Source organism: Embiotoca jacksoni, unplaced genomic scaffold (genome assembly GCF_022577435.1).
Source record: "Embiotoca jacksoni isolate LCO1_2020_lvr unplaced genomic scaffold, fEmbJac1.0.p SCAF_7, whole genome shotgun sequence".
NCBI classification, from domain to species: Eukaryota; Metazoa; Chordata; class Actinopteri; family Embiotocidae; genus Embiotoca; species Embiotoca jacksoni.
The window spans coordinates 9,870,023-9,894,124 of NW_027185425.1; the positions used below are offsets into that span (position 1 = coordinate 9,870,023).

General features: G+C 42.5%; 1 protein-coding gene across 4 annotated transcripts in view; it reads right to left on the minus strand.

Moving 5' to 3' along the window:
* The window catches only part of jarid2b (jumonji and AT-rich interaction domain containing 2b), a 104,811-nt gene that overhangs the window by 43,940 nt on the left and 36,769 nt on the right, over positions 1–24,102 (minus strand). For all 4 annotated transcript variants that reach the window (XM_069175702.1, XM_069175701.1, XM_069175700.1 and 1 more), the window contains exons 2-3: positions 9,907–10,033; positions 1,881–2,007 (exon numbers count right to left, since the gene is read on the minus strand). In XM_069175702.1, the coding sequence (XP_069031803.1) occupies positions 1,881–2,007; positions 9,907–10,033 (254 nt within the window). The remainder of the gene's footprint in view (positions 1–1,880; positions 2,008–9,906; positions 10,034–24,102) is intronic.

Sequence of the window (24,102 nt, forward strand, 5' to 3'; positions counted from 1 at the left end):
TCCGCGACTTGCAGAAGCAGCAGCTTTATATAACACTTTTTTCTTTATGTTCATAATCAAGGCTACACGATTGTTAATATTTCTAAAATCTACAATGTTTTTACCATTTGAATCACCGGAAAAGCCCCCTGAAAACCTTTAATATGGGTCAGTCCAGGGGCCACCTGTTTTGAATCCAGGTAGATGAAAGCTTGTAATGACCAAGCTGAGATTTTGAGGTTACAGTATCAAATGACAGCTCGGAGGACTTAGGCAGGTGCTTGACACGCACTGAATGGAGCCTGTATGGGCTGCTCATTACAGAAGGACATCTGCTGCTGTCCAGCCCCCAGACTCCGCCTCTAGCTTTACACTGATGCTTGGATGCCCCTGTCAGTGTGTGTGTGTGTGTGTGTGTGTGTGTGTGTGTGTGTGTGTGTGTGTGTGTGTGTGTGTGTGTGTGTGTGTGTGTGTGTGTGTGAGAGAGTGAGGGACCGGCAGCAGAACAAAACCATGCACACACACAACTAAGCAGGCATCCACCCATGCTGACACACACACACACACACACACACACACACACACACACACACACACACACACACACACACACACAAACACACAAACGCCAACCAAGAGTAGCTGTCTGCTTGAGAGTAAAAATACAAGACAAAAGGTTTATATAAGAATGACTGTAACATTGTGTATGGTGTTATCTGTGTGTGCATGTGGTGTTTCGAGGCAGAGGCAAAAAAAAAAAAAAACAAGCTTTGAAACACACACCAGCCGTTTTAAATCTGGTACACACGTTACAGAACATTATTTATTATAAATCATATTTTCCAGCGTGTGATTTCAAAATCTTCTTCATGCTGAATGTATTAAAAGCATCACATTTTCCAAAGATCATTTATATCATTTTCCAAGAACATTTGTCTACGACAAATTTTGTACCAGTCTCTCTGAAAATGACTATTTTTCACAGACTTAATCAAGTTTCAATAATTCAAGCATTACATAAATGCCTTCATAAAAAAATGATGATGGCCGTAAATTAACAGCTTATTGTACTCGATACGAACTTCAATTTTGAAATGATTAATTTGGAAATGCATGGCAACATTCCTTTAAGTGGCTAATTATAAATGACTGAAATTGCATTTGCGTTAAAAGATTGTGGGGGGAAACTCATTAAAAGACCTCGGCACTCTTTAAATGGTGGTACTATTTACACTTCTGTGTTGACTATCATATTCTGTTACACAACTGAGGGGCGACTTGCTCTCCTCTAAACATTTCACTGCAAACACTTGCGGAGAAGCAAGTCAGGGAACAAAATATGACAAAGAGAGTGCATAAACTAAGTTTATAAATCAGTGCATTGAACAATGTTGCTCTGAAAGCTTTTGAATTGATTTTGCTGGAGATGTTGTAACAGAGGATATATGGGAGGCAGGGGGAGATAGAGCGAATAAATTACAAAGGGAAAGAGCAGATGAGAAAAAGAGGAAGATAAAGCACGCGTGTGTGTGTGTGTGTGTGTGTGTGTGTGTGTGTGTGTGTGTGTGTGTGTGTGTGTGTGTGTGTGTGTGGCTGTGAGCGTGCGTGTGAAACAATGACGAGAACTTGAAAGCAGCTGGTATCATTTCAACTTATGAAACCTCAGTGTTTAGGAAAGTCATCACAGCTCAGCTGCACTCACAGTTTATATCATGTGCGCAAAATTTGTCATGCACTCACACTCACAGTATCAGCGGCAGCAGTCATTGGTACAAACTCACATATACAAACACCAGCAGTCTCGTAACACCAATACAAGATGCAGGGCGCTGTAAAGCTCTTTATAACCCAATGACACCAAAACAGGATTAGAACCCACGCGGGCACACAGACAGTCTCACCTCTTTTTTGCGGGACCGTCCTCGCAGTACTCGCTGCTCCCATCCAGGCTCTGAGAGCGCAAGGACCCATCCTCTTTGTGGCTGCCCTTTGATCCCGAGCCATTCAGCTGCCCATTGGCTAAAGAACCTGAAACACAAAGCCAAAAATATGTTACAGTCTGGCCAACATATATTTATCAACCACTTGTTTGAAACCTTCCACTTCCAGCTATCCCATATTGTTCTTTGTTAATTAACCAGCCTGATATTGTTTAAAATATATTTTGAGTCTTCAGGGGATAAATAGTGTTTTCATGTGACTGTTAATAAAGCCCTCTGCTTTTTCCTTTGATTTGATGCAAGTGGAGAGAGCTGATGACAGAGTAGATATCTCTTTTGATAAGAATATGGTAGTTCTACTTTATCTGTAAATACAGAGAGAACACAGATTAATCAAACATCTCAGCTGTACAAATACTCCAAATATTGTACAAAAATAAAACGACAAATTCACGTACTCCATCTTTTGCACCATCACGAGGGCCAGTTTTGGAGGAAAGGGAAAGTCACTGGTTCATTTTCCCCTGACAAATGCTGCTGTTGTTTTCTGCTGACATACATGATGTGTGCACTATGACCAAGAATTGTTAGAAACAAGCCTGAGGCAGTTAGAGATATGGACAGATATTGCTGGGCTTGACATTCTTAGTGAGCCCAATTGACAGAGCCCCAATTAAATATTTAGCAAGCATCTCACACAAACAAAATAAGCCCCCAGACAGATTCTTAAATCAAAAGCAACAACAGGCAACGAGAATTCAAATTAGGTCAAACAGAGGAGTGGAAGTCGATGGTAATTAAGGGAGACAACCAAATTAAATAGATATCAGAAGGCTTGATTTCCACATGGGCAGTTCTTGCAATTCTTGGAACGTGTCATAATGGCCTGTGTGATTCAACAATAGAGCGTGAGTGAGCAAACTTATCGAGGAAACAACTGGGGAAGTTTAAAGCCTTTCAGGCTTATTAAAAGAAAAAATAATAATTCAGGAGCCACCACGCTGAAGACAGAGAGGCAGTAACGTGCTTAAAATGTTCTGCTCTTGCCAACTCAAGTGTCACCTTGCAGAGCTGAAAGCTTAAGATTTATATCAGTGAGTGAGCAACGCAGCGATCAAACATTTGACACTGACAGTAATTCATCATATTTTACCTCTATTGACCTGTTTTGACAAGTATTTGTGCCTGACTGGACTTTGGAATGGCAGGTTGGTAAATTATTCATGTTCATTTTGCAAAGACTGATGATGACTCACAGAACATTCAAGCCTCCCAGTGGTTTGTTTAACTCTGCTATCATGAACTCTTTCATTCACGTTCCCACTTTTATGTCACTTTCTCAGTGGTTGAGTAATTTAGTTCCGTCTTCCCAGCACACCCAGTCAAATTCCTTTTGACTTATGGCGCAGAAGAATGTGTCACTCACCCAGCACCGCAAACTCCTAATAATGGGTGTCAAAAGAAAATAAATTAAAGAGAATTATGACAGCGGAGCATGGGTTAGGATAAGTGGAAACTCGAATGATATCCTTTTCGCAAAGATGCTACTGTTGAACAAGCCCAGGCATTGTGTCATCTGAGGAGGATGTGACGGGGAGGAGGGGAGTCGTAAGATCAAATGACAATGTAGGAGACAGGATGAAGATGAGTGATTGTAGAGCAGGTTTTTCAAACATATGATTTAAGTCGGTTTCATAAATGTGCTCTGGGCTGAATGAACATGCACACAGAGTTGCACGCTCTTCTTACTGCATAAATTCGCGGGCTGTTGGGTTTGCTCACACTCGCAGGGCAGGTCAGCACCTGAATTCGGAGGTATAGTCATCAGACACGTCGTTGCGGTCAGAAAGTTAACAAGAGCCGGCATGATGAGTAAGACCGTTGCATTGCTGGCAAGGTTTTATATTGGTGTTGGAGAGCCTCGAAGTCTATAGGACAGGGGTGAATCACTGCCTTACAATGTCTTGGTTTGCACGAAAGGCTTACATCCATACGCCTTTAATGAATGAAGAGTTTCACTTAGAGCCCTTTGAAGTTTCGTCTTTCAAGCAAAAGTACTAGTTCATCAAAGGAAAGAAATCACATGGCAATTGAGAATGCCATTAATATGCATTTATAAAAAGATTTACTTCATCTGCCATTCCAAAGACTGACACCGATTAGGACATATTTCCGAACTTAACGTGACCATGAAAAAAAATGTTCGTAGAGAAATTTGGGGAAACTGATTAAAATTGATACAAAGATTGTGCAGAGAGTCCCATCTCAACTTCAGGACGATGTTTTGCCAGTGAAACTCGTACCACAGCAAAAACAAAATAGCTCATTAACTTTAATTGTGCTCAGAAAATGACTGACGCATGAGGTCCCCACAGAACGCAAACAAACAGGCAGCGGCCCCATTTCACCAGCCCCTCTTCTTCTTCTCTCCCCTCCCTCCCTCCAACCATCTCCCCCCCCCAGTCCTCCAAAGGGTTGTTTGACATATGCTGGTTGCACATGAGTGCCCATCTGAGGGGCAGAGCTGGGAATCATGGGAAAGCTAAAGGACTGGGGATGGGCGAGTGTGGTCTGAAGCTCCTGGAGCGGCAGAGGGCCGCGCTAGTGTGACATCCCAATAGCTGCTCCTATGGGGTGGGGGTGTGGGGGCTAATCAAATTTAGGCGTGCTTAACTAAGCCCATCGCCGCACTACGCTCACCTCGATGTCTCGAGAGAACAGGAGGGAGTGAACAGGGGTACATAGCATAACATGGCATATCACGGGGCTGAGAGGAGCCTATTAGTGTGAGCTGCAGTAATAGATAGCAGAGAAGCCATGCAATGGAAAAGACAATCAGGGCTAGAATGTGGCCTTATAAACTCTTTATTGTACTTAAAAACACAAGATTTATGTTAAAGGGGTGCAATACTACACCTAACGGCAAAGAAATCAAATATCGGCCTTAAATATAATGACGACAAAATACTTACATGTTTTCTAGGTTAGGAGATAATGTGGAGAAATCTGATTTCCTTCTCATAAATAAACTATTCTCTATAGTTTTTAGGTGATATTCAAGTGTGACACAAAACTTTAATCTGCATTTCCATCTTCAATAAACAAAAGCTCTGAAATTCTGTCATGCCCTTTTTTCAAGTCCTCTGTGCCTGTAAACAATTACAATTGCGGGATCGAGTAAAAAAGAAACAATGGGCAGTTTAGGTTTAGAAAAACTCCTCAGTATCCATTCCGAGACCATTTTCAGAGTAGAGGCACATAATAAAATCAAATGCCTGGCAAGACTTTTTGAAATAGCCCCAAATATAATGCTCTTCCTTCTAAAATTGGACCTCACGACGCAGCACGACACTCACCACAAGCCAGAACAAAAACACAGAACAATGTGCAGCTCAGAAACATGGCATCTGCTTTGAACAGTTGAAGGCTATAAATCAAAAGCATCAAAGGCAGAGATGGGATCTCGTAATGGCTCGAGCTGTTGTGGAAAAAAAGGGCACGAGAGGACAGAATAGATGCAATCTCTTTGCTTCACTTGATTTGATATATAAACTCCCCCCCCCCCTTCATTCTTTTATTCATCTCCTTTTTATCCCACCTTCCAGCCTGCTCTCTGTGCTGGTATACCTTCATCTGTCCTCCTCTGTCTAGCATGCTATCACCACAGAGAGAATAGAGGTCCCACACAGTGTTTTAGCTGCCAAGGCTGCCACTCCGGCCACGCAAGGGGCTGGCAGCCTGGGAAATACAGAGAGACAGCAGAGTGACAGCAGAGTGAGTGCTGAAGGAAAGGGCATGATGTGCATAAAAACGGGTTGGAACAGCAAGTCTCGAGATGGGCAGACAGACAGGAGGAAAAAGAGAGGGGACAGTCGGAGAAATGGGCAAACAGGGAGCCCTCTCTTCAGCCCCTCCTGGTATTTGGACAGCAGCCAGCTCCTCCATCAATAGCACTCAGGGAAATGGAGAGGGAGGGAAGAAAAGGATGGGAGCGGAAGAAGAATACAGCGGAGGGCGATGGCGAGGCATAGGGACGTAGCTACAGAGATACAGCTTCAACGAGTCGGAGAACAGGAGAGGATGGGTTGGAGACAGGACAGAGGGAGAGGAAGGGAGGAAGAATGGAAAAAGAGGGAGGGAGGGTTTGGTTGACAGATACTGTAGCTAGTTAAGACAGATGGGGCAGAGGACAGGAAGGACAAAGCAGGAAAAGAGAAAGATGGTGAGAAAGAGAAAGACAGAGACAGATGAAGGAAACAGGAGGGAGAAAAGGGCTAAAGAGGAGAGTGTGGGTGTGTAGATACATAATCGAGGAGATTGAGCAGCAGGAGGGAGAGAGGAGACAGGAGCTTGCAGAGAAGGCAGTAACCAGAGTCCTATTGATGTGTAATGAAACCCTGCATCGGGGGAAGAGACAAACGGAAGGACAAACGGATGGAAGGGAGAGAAAAGGAGAGGAAGAGGAAGAATGTGGCCGTGATAGAGTGGGTGAAGGATGCGTGGGTGAACGAGCGGAAGCTGAGATGCAGAAGGGCATAATGTCATTTGTTAAATAATGCAGGGAACGAGCACGAGAGACTGGCCGCCGCCAAACAGCAAAAGGTAAAGTGGCTGGGGAGATGGCATGATTGCTGGTTATGGGCAGGGGGGGAGGCTGGGTGGGTGGAGAGAAAGACTGACACACAGCTGACTGACAGGCAGCCACACCCCCCTCTAAAAAAAAAAAAAAAAAAAAAAAACACTGCTGCCACAGTGATGGAGGGAGGAGGAGAGAGAGACGGAAGGAGGTTGGGGATGAATGGAGGTCTTTGGGAAGAGAGAGATGCCTGAGGAGGGGGACAAACACTGCTCTACACAGGCTCGGAGCCAGGTATTTTTCAAAACTCCCTCAGTCAGATGACATCTACTTCCCAAAATGGTGGACGCATTGATTGACATATATTGAAGCAAAGAGAGCTTAGCTTCAATGACACCAAATTCTGCATTTATACTAGGACTTCAGCAAACATTTTCTCATTATTCTTTCCATCACAAGTTGAATTATTATGTAATTAATCAAACAGTCCATCAACAGAAAATTAATCAGCAAAAACTCTGCACAAATGGCAAAATAAATATTTTTAAATGTGGATGATGTCTTGTATTTTTTTTAGCCTACTGTGACAGTTTCTGGGTTTTGGACTGTTATCTGACAAAACATTTGTAGGTGTGACATCTGACATTCAGTTGAACAAATAATTACCTGATTAAAATTGCTTATTGTGCCCGGCAGTTAATGATGACTTTAGACAGAGAAAAGCCATAAATTCCCAAATCGAAGAAGCTGAAACCAGCAAACATTTGCTTTTTTTGCCCAAACGATCAATGACAATGTCCTTGATTCATTTTCTGCCTATCAAATAATCTATTAAGCGATACAACATTTAGATATGACAAGTTATCTTTCATCCATCAGTTTCTCAAACTCCATGACATTTCTTAATGTCATGCATGGTCAGACTCTCCAAAATGGCTGATAGTTTCACAATAATGCCTGTTTAAGACTGAAAACTGTGGCACATGTCTGGCCTCAACATAAGCCCAGACTCTCTAACCCACAGTCCTCTAAAACAGCAGGGGCTGCCCATTCAGGATGTAGTGCATGCTGAGTGTGATCCTCCAAAATGGCTGACAGTTTCACCACAATGTCTATGCGAGACAGGAAACTGTGCTGCTCGCACAGCCTCCAAAGCCTCGCTAACCCATGGTGCTCTAAAACAGCGGGGCCTGTCTATTCAGCCCGGCACCCTTTTGTGTCGGCGTGGGCTGCTGTCGTTACCCCCGGTGCGACAGGCCGCCGCCGCTTTCTAATGAGTCATTTTTATTCAGGCGATAAGGTCAGCTACCCGCGGCGGCTTAAAAGGCCCTGAGGAGCTCTGGAGTGGCAGCTATGAGATGCCAGACAGACACACAGAGATGCAGTAGCTACAAGGAGGGGACGGGGTACTCGGCACAGGCATGGAGAGAATAAATAAAGGTGTGAAAAAAATATATAATAAAAGGAAACATGACAAAAACGGGGAAGGAAAAAAGAAAACCCGAGGTATAAAAGATAAGCTCCATTTCAAAAGAGACGTCCCTCCCGTCTGTCTGCCTGTCTCCCTTTCTGCCTAGCTGGAAGACTGGGCGTGAACTTTGAGAGACTCATTTTTTCCTCTTGGTTCCTTTCTTTCTGCGTCTGGGTTGTGTTAATGTCAACTGAGAATAGGTTCTGAGGCACGTGTGAAGTTCAAATCTCCGCTGTTGGCTGGCTGACGGCTTTTTTGTGTGGGAGCACCAGTGTCAAACAAAGACATGGTGGCAGCTTGGTTCAAAACAAGCTATTCATCCCCCCCCCCCCCGTGCTCCTACTCTCCTCGTGTTGTTTCAGATTTACACACCACAACGCACATATTCCCTCAACTGTTATTGTCGCAGGCTTCCCCACCTGGAATTGGATTTCTGTCTAAGTAAGCAATTTCAAATATTAATTCATGTTGAGGTTTCTATTAGCCCATGTTTTAATGAGTCTCGATCCCGGAGTGAGTGTAAAATCTGGAAAAAAAAAATAACAACACTTATAGACGTGTTTCCTTGTGTGTGGCGCTGTGGAAGGCCTCATCAGAGTCTGTCTGTTTGAGGTGTAAACAACATTCGAAAACAAGAGGGAAATACTTTCAGTTCAAGGGTTCCTTTGAAGCAACAGAGTGAAATACTGCGACTCACTGCCCACTGACCCACAAAACAAAAGGCAAATGAGATTCCTTGATCATTAAATTTTTTACATTACATTTCATTTCATTTAGCTGATGCTTTTATCCAAAGCGACTTACAATAAGTGCATGTACAACCATGAGGGTACAAACCCAGGACAAGAATCAAGAAAATACAATGATCATCTCTAAGCTCATCCAGCAACATTGGCAACCCTATTTACCCCACAAACCTCTAGTGCAGCAGTTTCAAAGTGAAAGTTTTCAACTTGTTTAAATTTTTACATTTCATGATGTCTTTTAATAATTGCCAGTTGTTTACAGTGTACTGTAAATGATGTAAATCATCTTGTCCCATTCAAATTGACCTTTTTGCAATGTCCTTGGCTAAATGATGATCAAGACATATGGGAGGGTTGGAACATACATACTTGCTGGAGCAGGTTTTTTTTTAAGTTACTGTGGAGGAAGGGCTTGTTACCAAGAGATCTTCACCTCAAGGACAAAAAAGCTAAATATTATTGTTCATTCAAACCTCTGACTTCAGTTTTTAATCTGCAAGATATGGCAAAACTTAATAGTTCATAACCTCTTTTTTTTTTACAGTTATTGCAGCTCATTGATTTCAACAAATCCACTGTAAGGTCAGTTTGATTTATTTCCTCCCGTGGACCAAAAGCAAGTGTCAACCTACCACTATCAAACCCTTTGGTTTGCAAACTGACATTTTGAAGCTTTGAGTTGGGCATTTTGGCTGTCGCCATCTTTGCTTTTTCAGAGCGAGAAGTGACTATATTTGGACGAGCTGGGGAGGAGCGAGGGGTGGATGTAACTCATAGATCTGACTGAGAACCTGAGAACACTACACCTGCCCAGCTATACCTGAATGCACCCCAGGCATGTCAATCAAACTTGGCACAACCCCAAACATACCTCTGTTTAAGGCCTAATATGTAGGCAATCAGAAGGACAACCAGAAAACTAATCAGAAGGAGTGAATTTAGCGAATGATATTATATCGACTTGTAGAAAAATTGCACTGACTTAGCTTTTTTGAATGGTAGTCCATTGGAGTCAGCCCCTAGTGGCCCTCAGTGGAATTGCACTTTAAGGCATTTCAGCATTGGCTTAATTTTTGTATATACAATCTAAGACCTGTATCTATCTCAGTTAAAATACACAACTACAAAGTGGAAGGTTGAGATACAACGTATCCTGCCTGCGACAACGTGTCCACCGCATTGACATAAACTCACCATTGGAGTTTGTGGTTCCATCACCATCCAGCTGCCGTTTCTGTGCAGTCCTAAACTCCTTCAGGGAGAGGTAAAGCACCTTTCGCATCACCCGCTCCTCCGACCACGGGATCCCATCACTGTCATCCTGTGAAAATATCCAGAGAGAGAAAATGGGTCAGTATAAGCCATTAACGCAGAGAGAAACCACAGGCACAGTTTATTTCCCCCATTTTTACACCCATTAAGTCTGTATCTGTGCTTGTGGGAACGAACATTTCAGATAAATAATGTGAACACTCACATTATGTTTCCAAAAATCTAACTTGGCAGATAGGACAATGAGGGGTGCGTTAATATAGACAGCATCCTTGCAAGTTGGACATTTGTTTATCCTGTGGGTTTTCCTTTGTTTCTGCTGCCAGACAACAGCACTGCCATAAAAGTGTGACTCGAGTTCAAGGTCAGGAAATGCTCAGGAAAGGCCAGTTGTGTTGAGCCTTTCAAGACAAAACAAAACCTACCAAGCCAAAGTCAACAGGCTGTAAATTTTCACAGTTCTCAACCAAGACATGCAGCCGTAGTTAGTCTGTGCACAAACTATAAAAACAGCTTCGAAAAATGTTTGTTTACAACAATATAAACCACCAACAAAGCTGCAGCCAGTTAGTTTTTTTTTAATAGTTTGAGGATTGTGGAATTTATATAGTTATATATCTGTTCACAACAAAACACGGGAATCACAAAGATGTCATATGGACGCCTGTGTGTAAACGCATGGAAACTTGTGATAGCTTTAGTAGAGGAAAAACAAGGTTTTGGTACAATGGGGAATCCCTTTACATATTGTTCTGGTTGCATCCTCCATTTCTCACTATAGAGTGACATTAGAACGAGACCAAATTAGCATAACATAGCATTAGCTTGCAGCTAGACACAGGGGCAAAACATTAGCATAACAATACATGAAGGACTGCATCTCCCTACAATGCCATGATAGTTGAGTGTTATGGTGATGAATAGGTAGGAAGCCAATGAAAAAAGCATCATGGGACTGTGAGTTCATGTGTTGGTAATCTCTCCAAGTGAAACTGAGACAAAAGATGTTATTGTCGGAGAGGTCACCAGGAGTCACACACACACACACACACACACACACACACACACACACACACACACACACACACACACACGCGCGCGCACACTCGCATACAGACACATCTTTTTCCAAGACATGGACATTCAATCCGAGCGACAGAACCATGAAGGCAGAACGTGAAGCACATCAAAGCTGCAATTTATTCAAAACCTCATATTGAGCGTTTTAACAGCTTATTAGAAAAATACTCCACTGCAAGCAGCATTGTTAAAAGAGTCTTTAGTGAGTGTCCAACAGCAATCACCATACTTCTCTCCCCCTTGCTGCCTACACTCATTGCTCTGGCAGCTGTGTTTGATGTCGAACAACGCTAATGACTAAAGGAAATGAGATTAGGACATGAGCAACAACAAAGAGGTATTAATAAATAATGGAAACTGGAAATAGCTTTTCTCTAGTCAAGCCATGGGGTGAGTGGATTTCAGCTGTTAGGTTTGAGAAAACACCTTCTGCCTTTATGCACAAAAGGCTAATGTATGCTAATTATTTGAATTAAAAGCACATTTCGGAACCTGTCGACTCATCGCAGCGAGCACATCGCCTTCTGTCCGAGTCAAATGTAACGTAAGAGGCCGACGTGCTGAGCAACCTGTGTGGGAGCGCAGCGTTCTGATCATCCAGGTCGTTTGAGTTGGCTCAGCTAAGTGGCTGGCGGACATCACAGTGACATCAGCAGCGCTGGCTGGGTGTATTAAAGATCTCCTCCTCAAATGAAAGTAATTACAGCAAGACTTTTTATCGCTACTGTTAAAAAAAGGGTAACGATCACAGCATTGCAATTAAGAACAAGTGCGCACACACACACACACACACACACACACACACACACAAAAAAAAAAAAAAAAAAAACGTGCAGAGGTTTAGAAACCAAGTCTGCGGTTCTGTCTGCGTGAAAAAGAGAGAAAATGGATCTCATTCAAATATTATGAATTCTCCCACAGCCAGAGAAAAGAATACCACTGAAATGACTGTCGCTCACAGACATCTCTCTTTCAGTGCTGCCTCGTTCTACAATATCCTGCTCACACACAATAAAACATGCAAGCTTGAGATGATATGATGGATTAAAAGAATATTTCCTCTGATCAGTGCAGACAACTCACTGCTAATTATAGCAGCGTCACAACAGGGTGTGCACAAATGTGTCTTTGTGTTCATCTCAAAGATTTAAGCCATGTTTAGGACACAGGCTTCATGACACTTCAGAAGGGTTGCTTTGGAAAAACTTTATTTTAGAAAAAAGCTATTCAAGCACTCGTCATGTTTTGAGTTGAAGGTCAGATGCAACTTCATGCCATGGCTCGCTCTCATCACTCACTGTATGCTGTCTAAATCTAAGTCTTAGCAGAGAGCTTCTCAGTGGGTTCATTAAAAGCTACAGGTGGCCTGCAAACAAAGAATCACTTAGATCTTGGTGAATATGATTTATTATCTCAAAAATCCTGGAAGTAAACCAAAACTGACATGACTTCATTCATTAACTCCTAGTATTTGTTGACAATATTGACAAGAGTGAAGATTTTGCTTGTTTACCGAGCTTTTGTGGTTTTGTCTCTTCAGCAGATAAAAATATACCTATTGTTTTGATTTCCTTGGTCTGCTGAGGGTGGAGGAAGAAATTAATATCCGTGTGTCTGCACATGATGGAGCTGATGGGTGACAGCTAACTATGTCTGCCTGCATACAGCACACACACACGGGCAAGCAGACCGCTCAGTGCACTGATGCTTTGCAGCCTCTGACAGAGGTTGATAGGGTGTGTTTTGTGTGTAATGTGCAGTACCTCATTACACTGTCACACGCGCACACACACACACAAGAGAGGTAGTGCCAGTATTCAATTATGCCATTTTCTCCTGTAGTTAATGTCATCTAATCCATTTTCAGTGTGTGTCTGTCCGTATTGTGTGTGTGTGTGTGTGTGTGTGTGTGTGTGTGTGTGTGTGTGTGTGTGTGTGTGTGTGTGTGTGTGCGCGCGCGCGTGCGCGCAACGGCGTGCCAGGTAAGCACCAATTACCTAGACAGCTCACGAGCACTCTTTCCTTCACGGTGTGGCACAAGGCCAAATGTACACTGACACACACAGCACTGACAGTATATCTCAGGGTTACAAACACTCTCACATACACACAACTCACAACACGGGTGCACAGAGAGGGGGGAGCGGGGAATCTTTCTTCCAAATATTGACCTTAGAGTTTGCCTGCATTTCTTTCTCTCACTTTCTCTGTGGTTTCCTCAGAGTAGTTGGCAGCATGCCACAGATATTTCCTGTACTGTGTATACATAGCAACAATGGCTGGAAAAAGAAAAAAAAAAATTGGGGAAAAAATGCTGACTGACTTTTCATCAGGGAAAACGGTGACAGTTAAAGCTGTGCTGTCTTCCAGCTGCTGAACCTGGAAACCTCCCCAAAACTTTTCCATAACTTCAAGAGATAAACTCTGTAGATTTCTGCAAACATTTCTCAACTGCAGGGGTAACTATTTGTCTGACCTGAAAGTTAGAATGCCATCTGTTTTTGGTGAGGGTGTTCCTCTCCTTTCATTGGATTTTCAGTCACAAAAGCCAGCCCCTGCCATGTGTTTGCCAGGTGTAAAAAGCGAGAGGTCACGGTCAGCTATGGCCTGCAAAACGCCTCCAAAGACATTCACACTCTGCCTGCCAGAAGGTGAATGTAGCATGACAGAGGAAGGGAAACATAACTCAAATCAGCAATGAAACCAAAATGCAACCGCATCTCAGTTTTCTCAGTCTGTGCATATGTGTGTCTGTGACTTCTGAGGAATTGCCAGATCTCTTTTACACAGAGAGCTACCTGGCACTGACACACACATCTCCACCCCGACCAGCTCCCATCAGGCTAGTGGAATTCCACTAATGAGCGCAGGGACCTTTTCACTGCACCTGTGTGTGTGTGTGTGTGTGTGTGTGTGTGTGTGTGTGTGTGTGTGTGTGTGTGTGTGTGTGTGTGTGTGTAACCATGATGCCTCAGGAACATTGTGAGCTTATACTGTCACCCAGCAACCCCAACCCCCAACTCTTTGGAACACAGGTAATCCGTCCCACAAAAACCCACACAAATTACAGACAGACACCTTTTAAGCATCCACAGGGACAATGTGTTTGAAAAGTGTGCCATAGAAGATCATTACATCTCTTCTTCTCCAGCTATGTCGCTCTCACTATAAGTCAGACATGTACAGTAGTACATATACCAAGATAACAGGTTACCTGCTGGGCTTCTCAAAACACTACACCATGAAAGGCCCTTAAAAGATTAAATACAAGAGGAGAAAATATCACCAAACTCAACATTTTACTGTTTTTCCTCACATTCTTCTGAAGCAGACTTTAATGCTTCAAAATGTGATGAATCTCCAAACAAGCATATTTTATTGGAAGATAAGATTTTCCTGAAAATATTTGTATTCATGCATATTCATATTCATTAGAGTCAAAAGAGATCCAGTCAATAGACACATCTCCACTGGAGAGCAGAACAATCAGGGCCAACAAAAGTGAATAAACAGAATTGAGAAAATGTCAAAACGCTGTCTGCAGTGTGCCAATGATAGAAGCACAAGAGTCTGAGCGGGATTAAATCTATCATGGTATCTGCTCATTAAACTGGATGAAAAGTGGGGCCGGTTCCACTTCATAACCCCGGCCCTGCCTCGAATGATCCTCTCTGCAAATCCAATAACCCTGATGGTTGATGAAGAAACAAAAGGATTTCATTGGCTGTGTGCAACACTGGATACTATAAAAAAAAAAAAAAACAATTAAAAATACACATCCTGGATGTAGTATTAGACACCAAGTTAGGTGGAATATTGAATTTGCAGGGTATGGATTTAAAACTTGGAAACCTTAAAAGTCTAATTATCAGCATCAAAGTCAGATCTGATCATTCATCTATTCAGTGGAAACGAATGGCGGAAACAAATTTCCTCAGAGACCTTGTACTCTCATACCAGAATATTATGCACAAACAATGGATTAATTTCACACAAGAAAAACATGCAGAACACCAGTGCAGGCTGCGTTTATTACCAGAGCATTAAAAACACACGTGTGCCAAGAATCCAAAGCAGCACTTCACCAGCACACCGTACGGAAAATGTGTGTGAAATTGCTTATAACAAGCATTCACTGACAAGACACTGTGCCTTTAAGAACATCACGGAGCCTCTACGTTGCTGATACCTGGGTGTGGAGAAGAGTGACAGAAATTCAAGCCAGGCTAAAGTCAACTAAGAGGTCTCTTATTTGATTTATAATTTTGATGAAAATAAAAAGGCAACAAAGCTAAAATAAGTCAAAAATATCCACATGTATCCAACACTACTATTGTATGAACAAAGTCATTTGCACATTTGCATTATAATCTGCTGCATTTATAGAATCACACACTTGCCTTTACAGCTTACACATACATTTCTGTGTGTGCCTATACACTCACTGTTCTAAAAATAGTGCTGTGCTACTGCCGAACTGTGCTGATGTCATGGTAGAGGAATGTGGGCTACGCGCCAGCTGCGATCTGCTCTACAAAACTAGCCCAAAATCTGTTATTCTAACACACATTTCGTCTTTGGAGGAGGGACGGCAAGATGGATGGATAGATTGATGGAGGAGATATGTTATTTTGACAAAGCCTGGGTTATTATATCCAGTAGTCAGGACAATCCCTGCCCCACTACTACCCTCTCTCTTCCTTTCTCTTTATCACCCTTTCTCTTTCCCCGACACATTGGCCCATATGACTGGCTGCAAAAATGTGACTGCTCAAGGTTAACAAGTGGTGCATATGACTGTGATAACAATTATTTAATTCCCAAATACATCAATGTAACCTTTCTTAGGGTCATGACCAAACATTTGTGGATTAGTAACATTTATGGCATCTTGATTATGGCCGTGGAGGAAGAAAAACATCTGCAAAGTATTAATGAATGTCTTGACAATAACACAATATTGGAGGGCTCTTAAAAAAAACTGTTTTGCGAGTGAAAGACTTACAAGCAAATGAGAACATCTAAGCAGTGTTTAAGAAGAAGCGATTCATTAGAAGAAAATGGAAATTTGGAGACTGCAGGGATTTTCAGGCCCTGCCTGCTTTTAGTGTAAATAATGGCAGCTGTTATTAAAAAAAAAAAAAAAATGCACCCTGGTCCTGATCCTACATCCGCACTTATCTGCAAGCAACCGAGAGAGTTGCTAAAACCAGGCCAACTTCCTCAAGTACGAAGCACGTGTTTGCTCCCAAAATTTACATTCCAATCCTAACTACATCCTGGTCCCCACGTCCCTTATAGCTTCAAGTAGACCGGATGCTTAGCTCAGCTTGGAGCTCAGAGAATAGGCCGAATGGAACAAGGTTTTTGGGGTTGCCGGGGACAAGAGGCCCTATATAATCGCCTCATTACACCACAAGCTCACTGCATTGGAATGCGTGTGCGTGTGCGTGTGCGTGTGTGTGTGTGTGTGTGTGTGTGTGTGTGTGTGTGTGTGTGTGCAGCCACAGGGCCTTCCCTTTAAAACTAGTCGTGCTGGGATTGCCCCAACAGTTCCAGAGCGTTTGTATTTGCAGGAGAGGAACGCCACTAAGACCAAAGCTACCTCCTGCAGCAGAGTAAACAACTAAAACCACAGTTTTTCCATAAACAGAAATGCTGTTTAACATAACTTTCTTGAGCATATGCAGAGAGTAAATGTTTCTTCCTGAGAACGATGCCTTCTGTCTAGCCACGATGGTCTCTCCTGCTGAGCTCAGTATCAGACAAACACTAACCTCCCGCATCTGCACTGTCAATCATATCAGGTGTCTGCATTTGCACACTCATGCATGCACACACTGTCTGAATCTACCTGAGCGTACATAACTGACAGACTGCCAGAGCCATTCAGCCCTGCCGAGCATAAAATGCTATCAGGCTGGTAAAAGTAGAGCAGGGTGAGAGAGGGTGAGAAATAGAGTGAGGGAGAGAGCTTTTAAAACACACACACTGTGACCAGGTTTATTTTGACTGCAGGAATTAAATGTTGCAGCGCTTTGAAGATCCTGCATGTCTGTATCAGAGAGTAAATCTACATTAAGCTGGCTAAATTAAGGACGTTCTTGTCGGCATTTCAGCTCAAGGTCACATTAAAATGCCAAAATAGGTAACTCTCTTCGTGTTGGGCATGTGCTGATGACACAATGAACTACCAGAGAAAGCCAGCTAAGAAGTACAATGTTTCTATTTCTGCAGTGATTTCCTGCCGGTTTCAATGCAAGCCGGCTACATCAACAACAGGCAAGAGAAAGTCTGGAATTACAGCTTTGTCAAGAAATGAACAGAACTCCCTTCAATGAAAGTCAAGTTGTTGACCTTGTTACCATGTTCTATTTGGGGTTTTTATTTACTACAAGACATGAGCAAAAAAAAAAAAAAAAAGCAGTCAACACCATGGTTGACTATTTCCGCTTTGGAACCCCACTTTTTCTTGGCAAAAACGTCTAAACATGTAATTCTGATGAACAGAGGTGAGTGTTTATGAGTCTGATTGATGACAGCAGAGAATTTTTTTTAAAAATACCAACGAGTATAAAACTGTTGAATCGGGTCCCTTTTTCTGGTTCAGCTCCAGAAAACACTGCTGTGTTGCTGTCAACATTGGTTTTGTCAGCGAAATGATAGAGTTCCTACCCCACTCCTGCATGCACTGCAACACCAAACCGGTGTTTTCAGACGAGCCACTTTTTGGGGGAGAAAAGTACTGTTTTAGAGAGAAAAAGAGGAGTTTATGTACTGACCCGGCTTTGTTTAAACATGCTCAGTATGTGTGCGTACGTGAGCAGAAGATGCCCAGCCAGCTGCATAAGAAAGCTTTACGTTGACTGGGCTGCCCAACTGCACTGGCTATGTGGCCAAGTGACCCCTGTTCTGACCGTCAACCCCAAACACTCCTCATGAAAACTTATCCACCAAAACAGCTTCTCAGCAAAGCCCAAATTCACCAACATGGATCAAGACTTTAAAGCTGTATTTCAAGTATTTGGTGTTAGAAACAAGAAAACAAAGTAAAACAAGGTAATGCATTCCAAAACAACAACAAAATATGAAAACCATTGCATTTGCTTTGTTCATTACCTATTCTGGAACACTTGAGTGTGTTTATAGCACTATTGACAGATTGTCTAACAGTATATGGAAGGAGTTTAAGGTTCTTTTCCGGTCTCGGTGCATGGCACATAGCACCAGAGGAGCATTACAGTAAAAATCTGGGCTCAAAGCAACTGTTTTCTGCTCATTCAGTGCCACAAAGCCAAGGAAAGGATGGTGGAATTGTTGTTGTGGGAATTTTAAGCGTCTCTCATAAAGTGAAATGTTAAAGTAATGGCGTGGTATCAGCTTTACAGTGGTGTCTCTGTCAGTTTCACAGCCTTGTTGCCATGGTTTTTAGGGCTCAGTTGAGGAAAATTCTTCATACTGTGAAGCTACTTGTGGCAGGTTGAGAGTGCTGAGCCACGTCTGCTCTTACAACAGACTAAAACACAGGCCTCATGGTAGAACTGTTAAACTATAGTATAAAGCAACTCTTGTGTGTGTGTGTACGCACGCTCGCTCTCTCTCTGATCTGACAGGTTGCATAACAAATGGCTCCCGTTCAGTAATAACAGCCTCGTTCAACACACTTACCCTCCAACTCTGTCACAATATCATTTTCACTTTGGCTACCCGCTGCTGACCAGAGGTTTGACTGTGCACTAGAGGCACATGCGCACACAAACACACACACACACACACAAGCTCACTCGCTGTGGTCACACGGGCAGATCTGATCGACGGCGCTCCCCAGCATGCTGCCATTCATCATGGTCGCAGTGGCAAAAGGCTGCTTCATCTCCCTGCTATTCCCTCGGGATTCTTGGAAGACCCTGCTGCTGATCCCACTTAACAGAGCTGCAGTTCAAACCCTCTCACTTCCACTCACAAGCTGTGCTCGTCTACAGTGACAAATACGGCTTCTTATCAGTAGCAATAGTTTATTTCTTGGGATTCATTCAGTCAAAGAAATGTGCTCTTCATTGTCATTCAGGATATACGACACTGCGTCTCCAAAGCTTATAAAAATGATTCCATACGGTATACATGTTTTGACAGGACATCTATTTACTTTGACTCCTGTCAAATGTATTAACAGGATGTAATAGCATATACAAATATAAAAGGCCACAGTATGGTAGAGCTATGTGTCGCCAAGTTAGTGCTCTGTAAGTATGTAAATGATAAATAAATAAAATCTCAACCAAATTGCCTGAAGCTATGGCACTCCTACAATTTATTTGTTTAAGAAATATTTTCTCTTTGCAAGCACGATTGAATTTTTTTTTCTTCTGTGGGACATCAAAAGCATTGACTTTAAAGCTAATCTTATTTCACAAACTGGAAATAAACTCTGACTCTTGTGTTGGGCTGTGAGTGAATTTAAAGCTCTCTAGGGTCATAAAACTGACCAGGCATGCTGAGGAGTAAGCCATCCATTGTTTTGAGCAAAAAACACAAAAATCAGACTCCCTCAGTTTATTTCATTTGACTGCAGTGAAATATTACGAACAGCAAGGCCATAGTTTTTTCTGGCTGCCAGCTTTTGGCCTTTAAATGTCACACTTGACACATCCAGTGTTGATGCTGATGGTCGCATTACAGACTGGACGATCCTGTGGTACTACTACATGGTAAATACTTGCCGCAGTGTGTGCAAAAAAAAAAAAAAAAAAAAAAAATCCACACGTAACATGTTTCAAGTCACATACAAGATACTGTACATTACATTGTGTGGACATATCGTGCCACAGAGTTGAAGCCCTCCCCCTCCAACCAGCACAAGGAGGGGACAGGAAAGCAGAAACAGGAAACAGAGTAACCTCATTAGCCTCGTGCCTTGTCTGACAGGAACAGCCTGCAGGCTTGCAGCCTTGTACGAATACACAGAAAACCACCGGCCTCTGGTCAGTTTATGCAGTATCTGTCTGCTGCTAAGGGAAGGTGCCATTTGTATGGAAGCGAGCTGCTGTGAGGGAAACACCTGAGGGAGACTTGTGGAAAGTCTTGATGTTAGTCTCGCAGAGCCAGACTCATCAGACAGACTGCAGGATTACATCTGGAATCCAGTTAGGTAAGGCTGTAAACAATCAGACAGGAAGAAGCACACAAGCACCATCACACACGGGCACACTTACACAACAACAACAACAACAACAACAACTCATAGCCCGGGGCGCAAACCTCATTTACTCTTACAGAATTTTGCACAAGCACATACAAGCTCCTTTACTAGAAAGACTCATTAATTCCCCTTTCCACAACCAGGGCATTAAAAAGATATTGAGCGTGTGAAAAAGGCCACCACTTGGCCACACAAGTGAAGAGCTAAGTGACTGTGTATTACGAGACACATCCAGATGAGTATGCATGTGAAAAAAGAAGCCACTTCAGAATAGACCCCAAAAATGTTTCAAACTTTAACGCAGAGGAAAAGCTCTTCTCCCATTGCTTCCAACCAAAATAAATTCAGTTAAAAACTTTATCAGATACATTTCAAGAGGGTGTCTGTTGATGTGAGTGGAATAAGTCTTTAAAAAGGTCAATGAGCACAGGTGTGTGTTTGTGTGTGTTGAACACAACAGTGAAGTATACTGTTTTTTTTGTAGCCAAACTCACAAATTCTCACTGAGCACAAACATTTTATCCAGTCTGCATTGTAACAGTGTACTAAAGCAGTCTTGTACATAAAATGTTTTATTTAGCAGTCTGTTCATTTTTGTGTTTTGTATGTTTTTTGTTTCCGGTGATTTTTTTTTATTGGTGCTACTGACTTGATGGGACTGGTAGCCATTATAAGCGCCTTTGGCTCAATATAAAAAGAAAAGCGTTTTAGTGTTGAATTACAAAACCAAAAGTCCTATAAACAATGCTTTTTATTGTTAGGTACATGATTATGTAACATATGTTGATCAGATTTTGGGTGTGTGTACACTTCATTATCTTTAAATTTTAAAGAAACAAATTAGTCTTTGCACACTGACCTTCAAAGACTACCGTTTTACCTTTTATTTTTTCCTCTTTCTTGGCACTGACTATGTCAGTACTGCGGTTTCACATACAGTAATTTCGAAAGCAACAGCACATCTCTATTATGTTAATTCAACATGAAAGTGTAGTTTTACACACAGTAATGATTGTATGATAAAAAAAAATTAAAAAAAAGAACCGTGTAAAACAAAGACACAATGCCAGTAAAGGTGTGACATACAACTGACCAAGCAAAGGAGAAATAGAAGGCCTGCCCACACTACCTCTTTCTCACACACACACACACACACACACACACACACACATCATGACATTTAATTTTTATGAAGAGAAGAGAAGAGAAGAGAAGAGAAGAGAAGAGAAGAGACACAGTGACTCTTGTGTGGCCACTCCGGGCCTGGTGCCGGTTGGCATCACCCCCTCTGCAGCTGGTGGCAATATTAACCCGCCTGTTGGCAGACGGCTGGTGGGGGCATGTGGGCAACAACTAGCCAAACTGAAGGTGAGGCCCAGCTCTGTGTATAGGCTCTGATCTGTTCAGGCCACCTCCGAATGTGGCCTAAACAGATCAGACCTCAATGCTTCCTGAGTGCGTTTCCACTTGTAGTTTTGCTGGCCACTTGTGGTCCGATCACGGCCAGGTCGCATGTGTCTGCATTGAATTAACCAAATGGAAATAGCCTCTAATGTGTGTGTGTGTGTGTGTGTGTGTGTGTGTGTGTGTGTGTGTGTGTGTGTGTGTGAGGCAGTGTGTCCTCAGTTGTCCTCTGTTGGCACTGGTGTGTGTGCACTCTTGTGGGTAAGTCACTTGAGGGTTAGTCTGACTTTGTGTTAGCAACTTTGCAAACATGCCCTGGGTGTGTGTGTGTGTGTGTGTGTGTGTGTGTGTGTGTGTGTGTGTGTGTGTGTGTGTGTGTGTCTACATGCAGCTGCTTGCAGTGGTAGGTGGCGTGATGATCCAACCATAAACAAACCAAACTGAGCAGAGATGAGAACATGACAAAACATTGGCTTGAGATCCAAAATCCCATTTAAAACACTGCAGAATCCCAGCCTGTGGATAACCTTTCGAATGGAACATATCAACTCTCAGGAGGTCAGGCTCTCCGGCTACACCTTCACTGGAAGTTTTTTTTTTTTTTCGGAACTGAACAGAACAGACAGTCTTCTTTGGCTCAGGGCAATGTCTTGTTAGGATGTGCAACAACCTCCTTTTTTATGATACATAGAAGATTACTTTTAAGTCTTTTTCACAAAAAAATGTGTCTACTAGAAAAAATAATAATAATTGTACGAACAGGAAAAACTTGACTTCTTGGGAAAATGATCTAAGACTGATAATTTGCTTTAGCCCGACATCACATGCCTATGAATGTGAACCAATAAAGAAGAAAAAAAAATCTCCATGCCAGGACTGCTTTTCAAAGTAAAGAGACACATTTTCAACTCCTGTGACTGGGCCTGATGACAACAACAACAGAGTAGCTTGTACAGACCATGTAAGGTCAAGTCTCTCTCCAGCTGACAATCTCACTAACAAGCACGTCGCAACACAGCGCACTTTCCATACTGCGCGCACACACACACACACACACACACACACACACACACACACACACACACACACACACACACACACACACACACACACACACACACACGCGCGGCGACTTAAAAGCTCACACTATACGAGTGCTTGTCTGGGTCATTACAGGCAGACTGTGTACTGCTGTGTACACACACACACACACACACACACACAGTCAGGGCCAAGAGGTGTATACTCATCCCTTCTTCCAGCAGCTACTTCTGACAGGCAGGTCAGTGCTATATGTGCGCACACATTTACAATCGTGTGTTGCTAATGATATGACTATACGTATGAATCAAAGAAACTGTCCTAGTCAGAAGGCATTAGTCAGGAAACAATCTCAGACATGTCATCCTTTTCAGCTGCAACAAACAGGAAAATATCTGAAGCCCAGCTTGAAAATGTACCTCATCCATCAAGAGTGTCTGCACACACAGAAACACTACAAACTGAGCCAATTCATAATACAATGAATGTCAAGTGTTAACTCATAAGTTTGTATTTTTGATGACATGCTATTAAAAATAGTCTGAACTGCAATTTTTCATCTAACTTGCCAGATAAATGAGACCGATCCAACAAAACAATAATTAGGCAACATAACTACTATTTCATAGACAACACAAATATTGCGGTCTCCCATTGCTAAATTTGAGAAAAAAAAAAAAAAAAAAAAAAAGAATCAAACTGTGATGAAAAAGCCAAAAATATAATTTGGGTGACAAGTTAATTACCCAATTTTACAAAGCAAATAATTACCCTCAGGCTCTGGGTCTACTGAACTATTTCCCTTATGGAAATGAGACGGTGCGCACACAGAGGCTTACGTTGCATTGGGAGCTGACGTCGGCTTATTAAGAAAAAGAGGCATGCATCTGCACCGAGATGGGTCAATAAGCTGAGGCTTGTTATTGCTTAGTTGCCTCTTCTCATCATTGAGGTGAATCAATATTAAAGGAAAGAGCGGAGAGAGGGAGTGTGTGTCGAAATGTCGAGTAGAAATGTGAGGTCATGTTTTCTCAACTCGTTTTAATCCTTCCAGAATGTGCTGTCATTTATCTCAAGTACAGGAGTGTGGTATACACGAGTGGTGTGTATGTACACACACACACACACACACAGAGAGAGAGAGAGAGAGAGAGAGAGAGAGAGAGAGAGAGAGAGAGAGAGAGAGAAGTCTGCCATTGTAATCCCAAACCCACACGTGTCAGCATTAATTGAGAACAACAGGGGTCTCGGTAAACACATGTTATTCTTGACAGACTTCTGCGGAGCTAAGTGGGGTTTTCTACTGGATGCACACACGCAAACACTTCACCACGTAACCATGTATATACAGATACATGACCAAGTGTTTTCTTCAACAAAATGGCTGCTTTGTG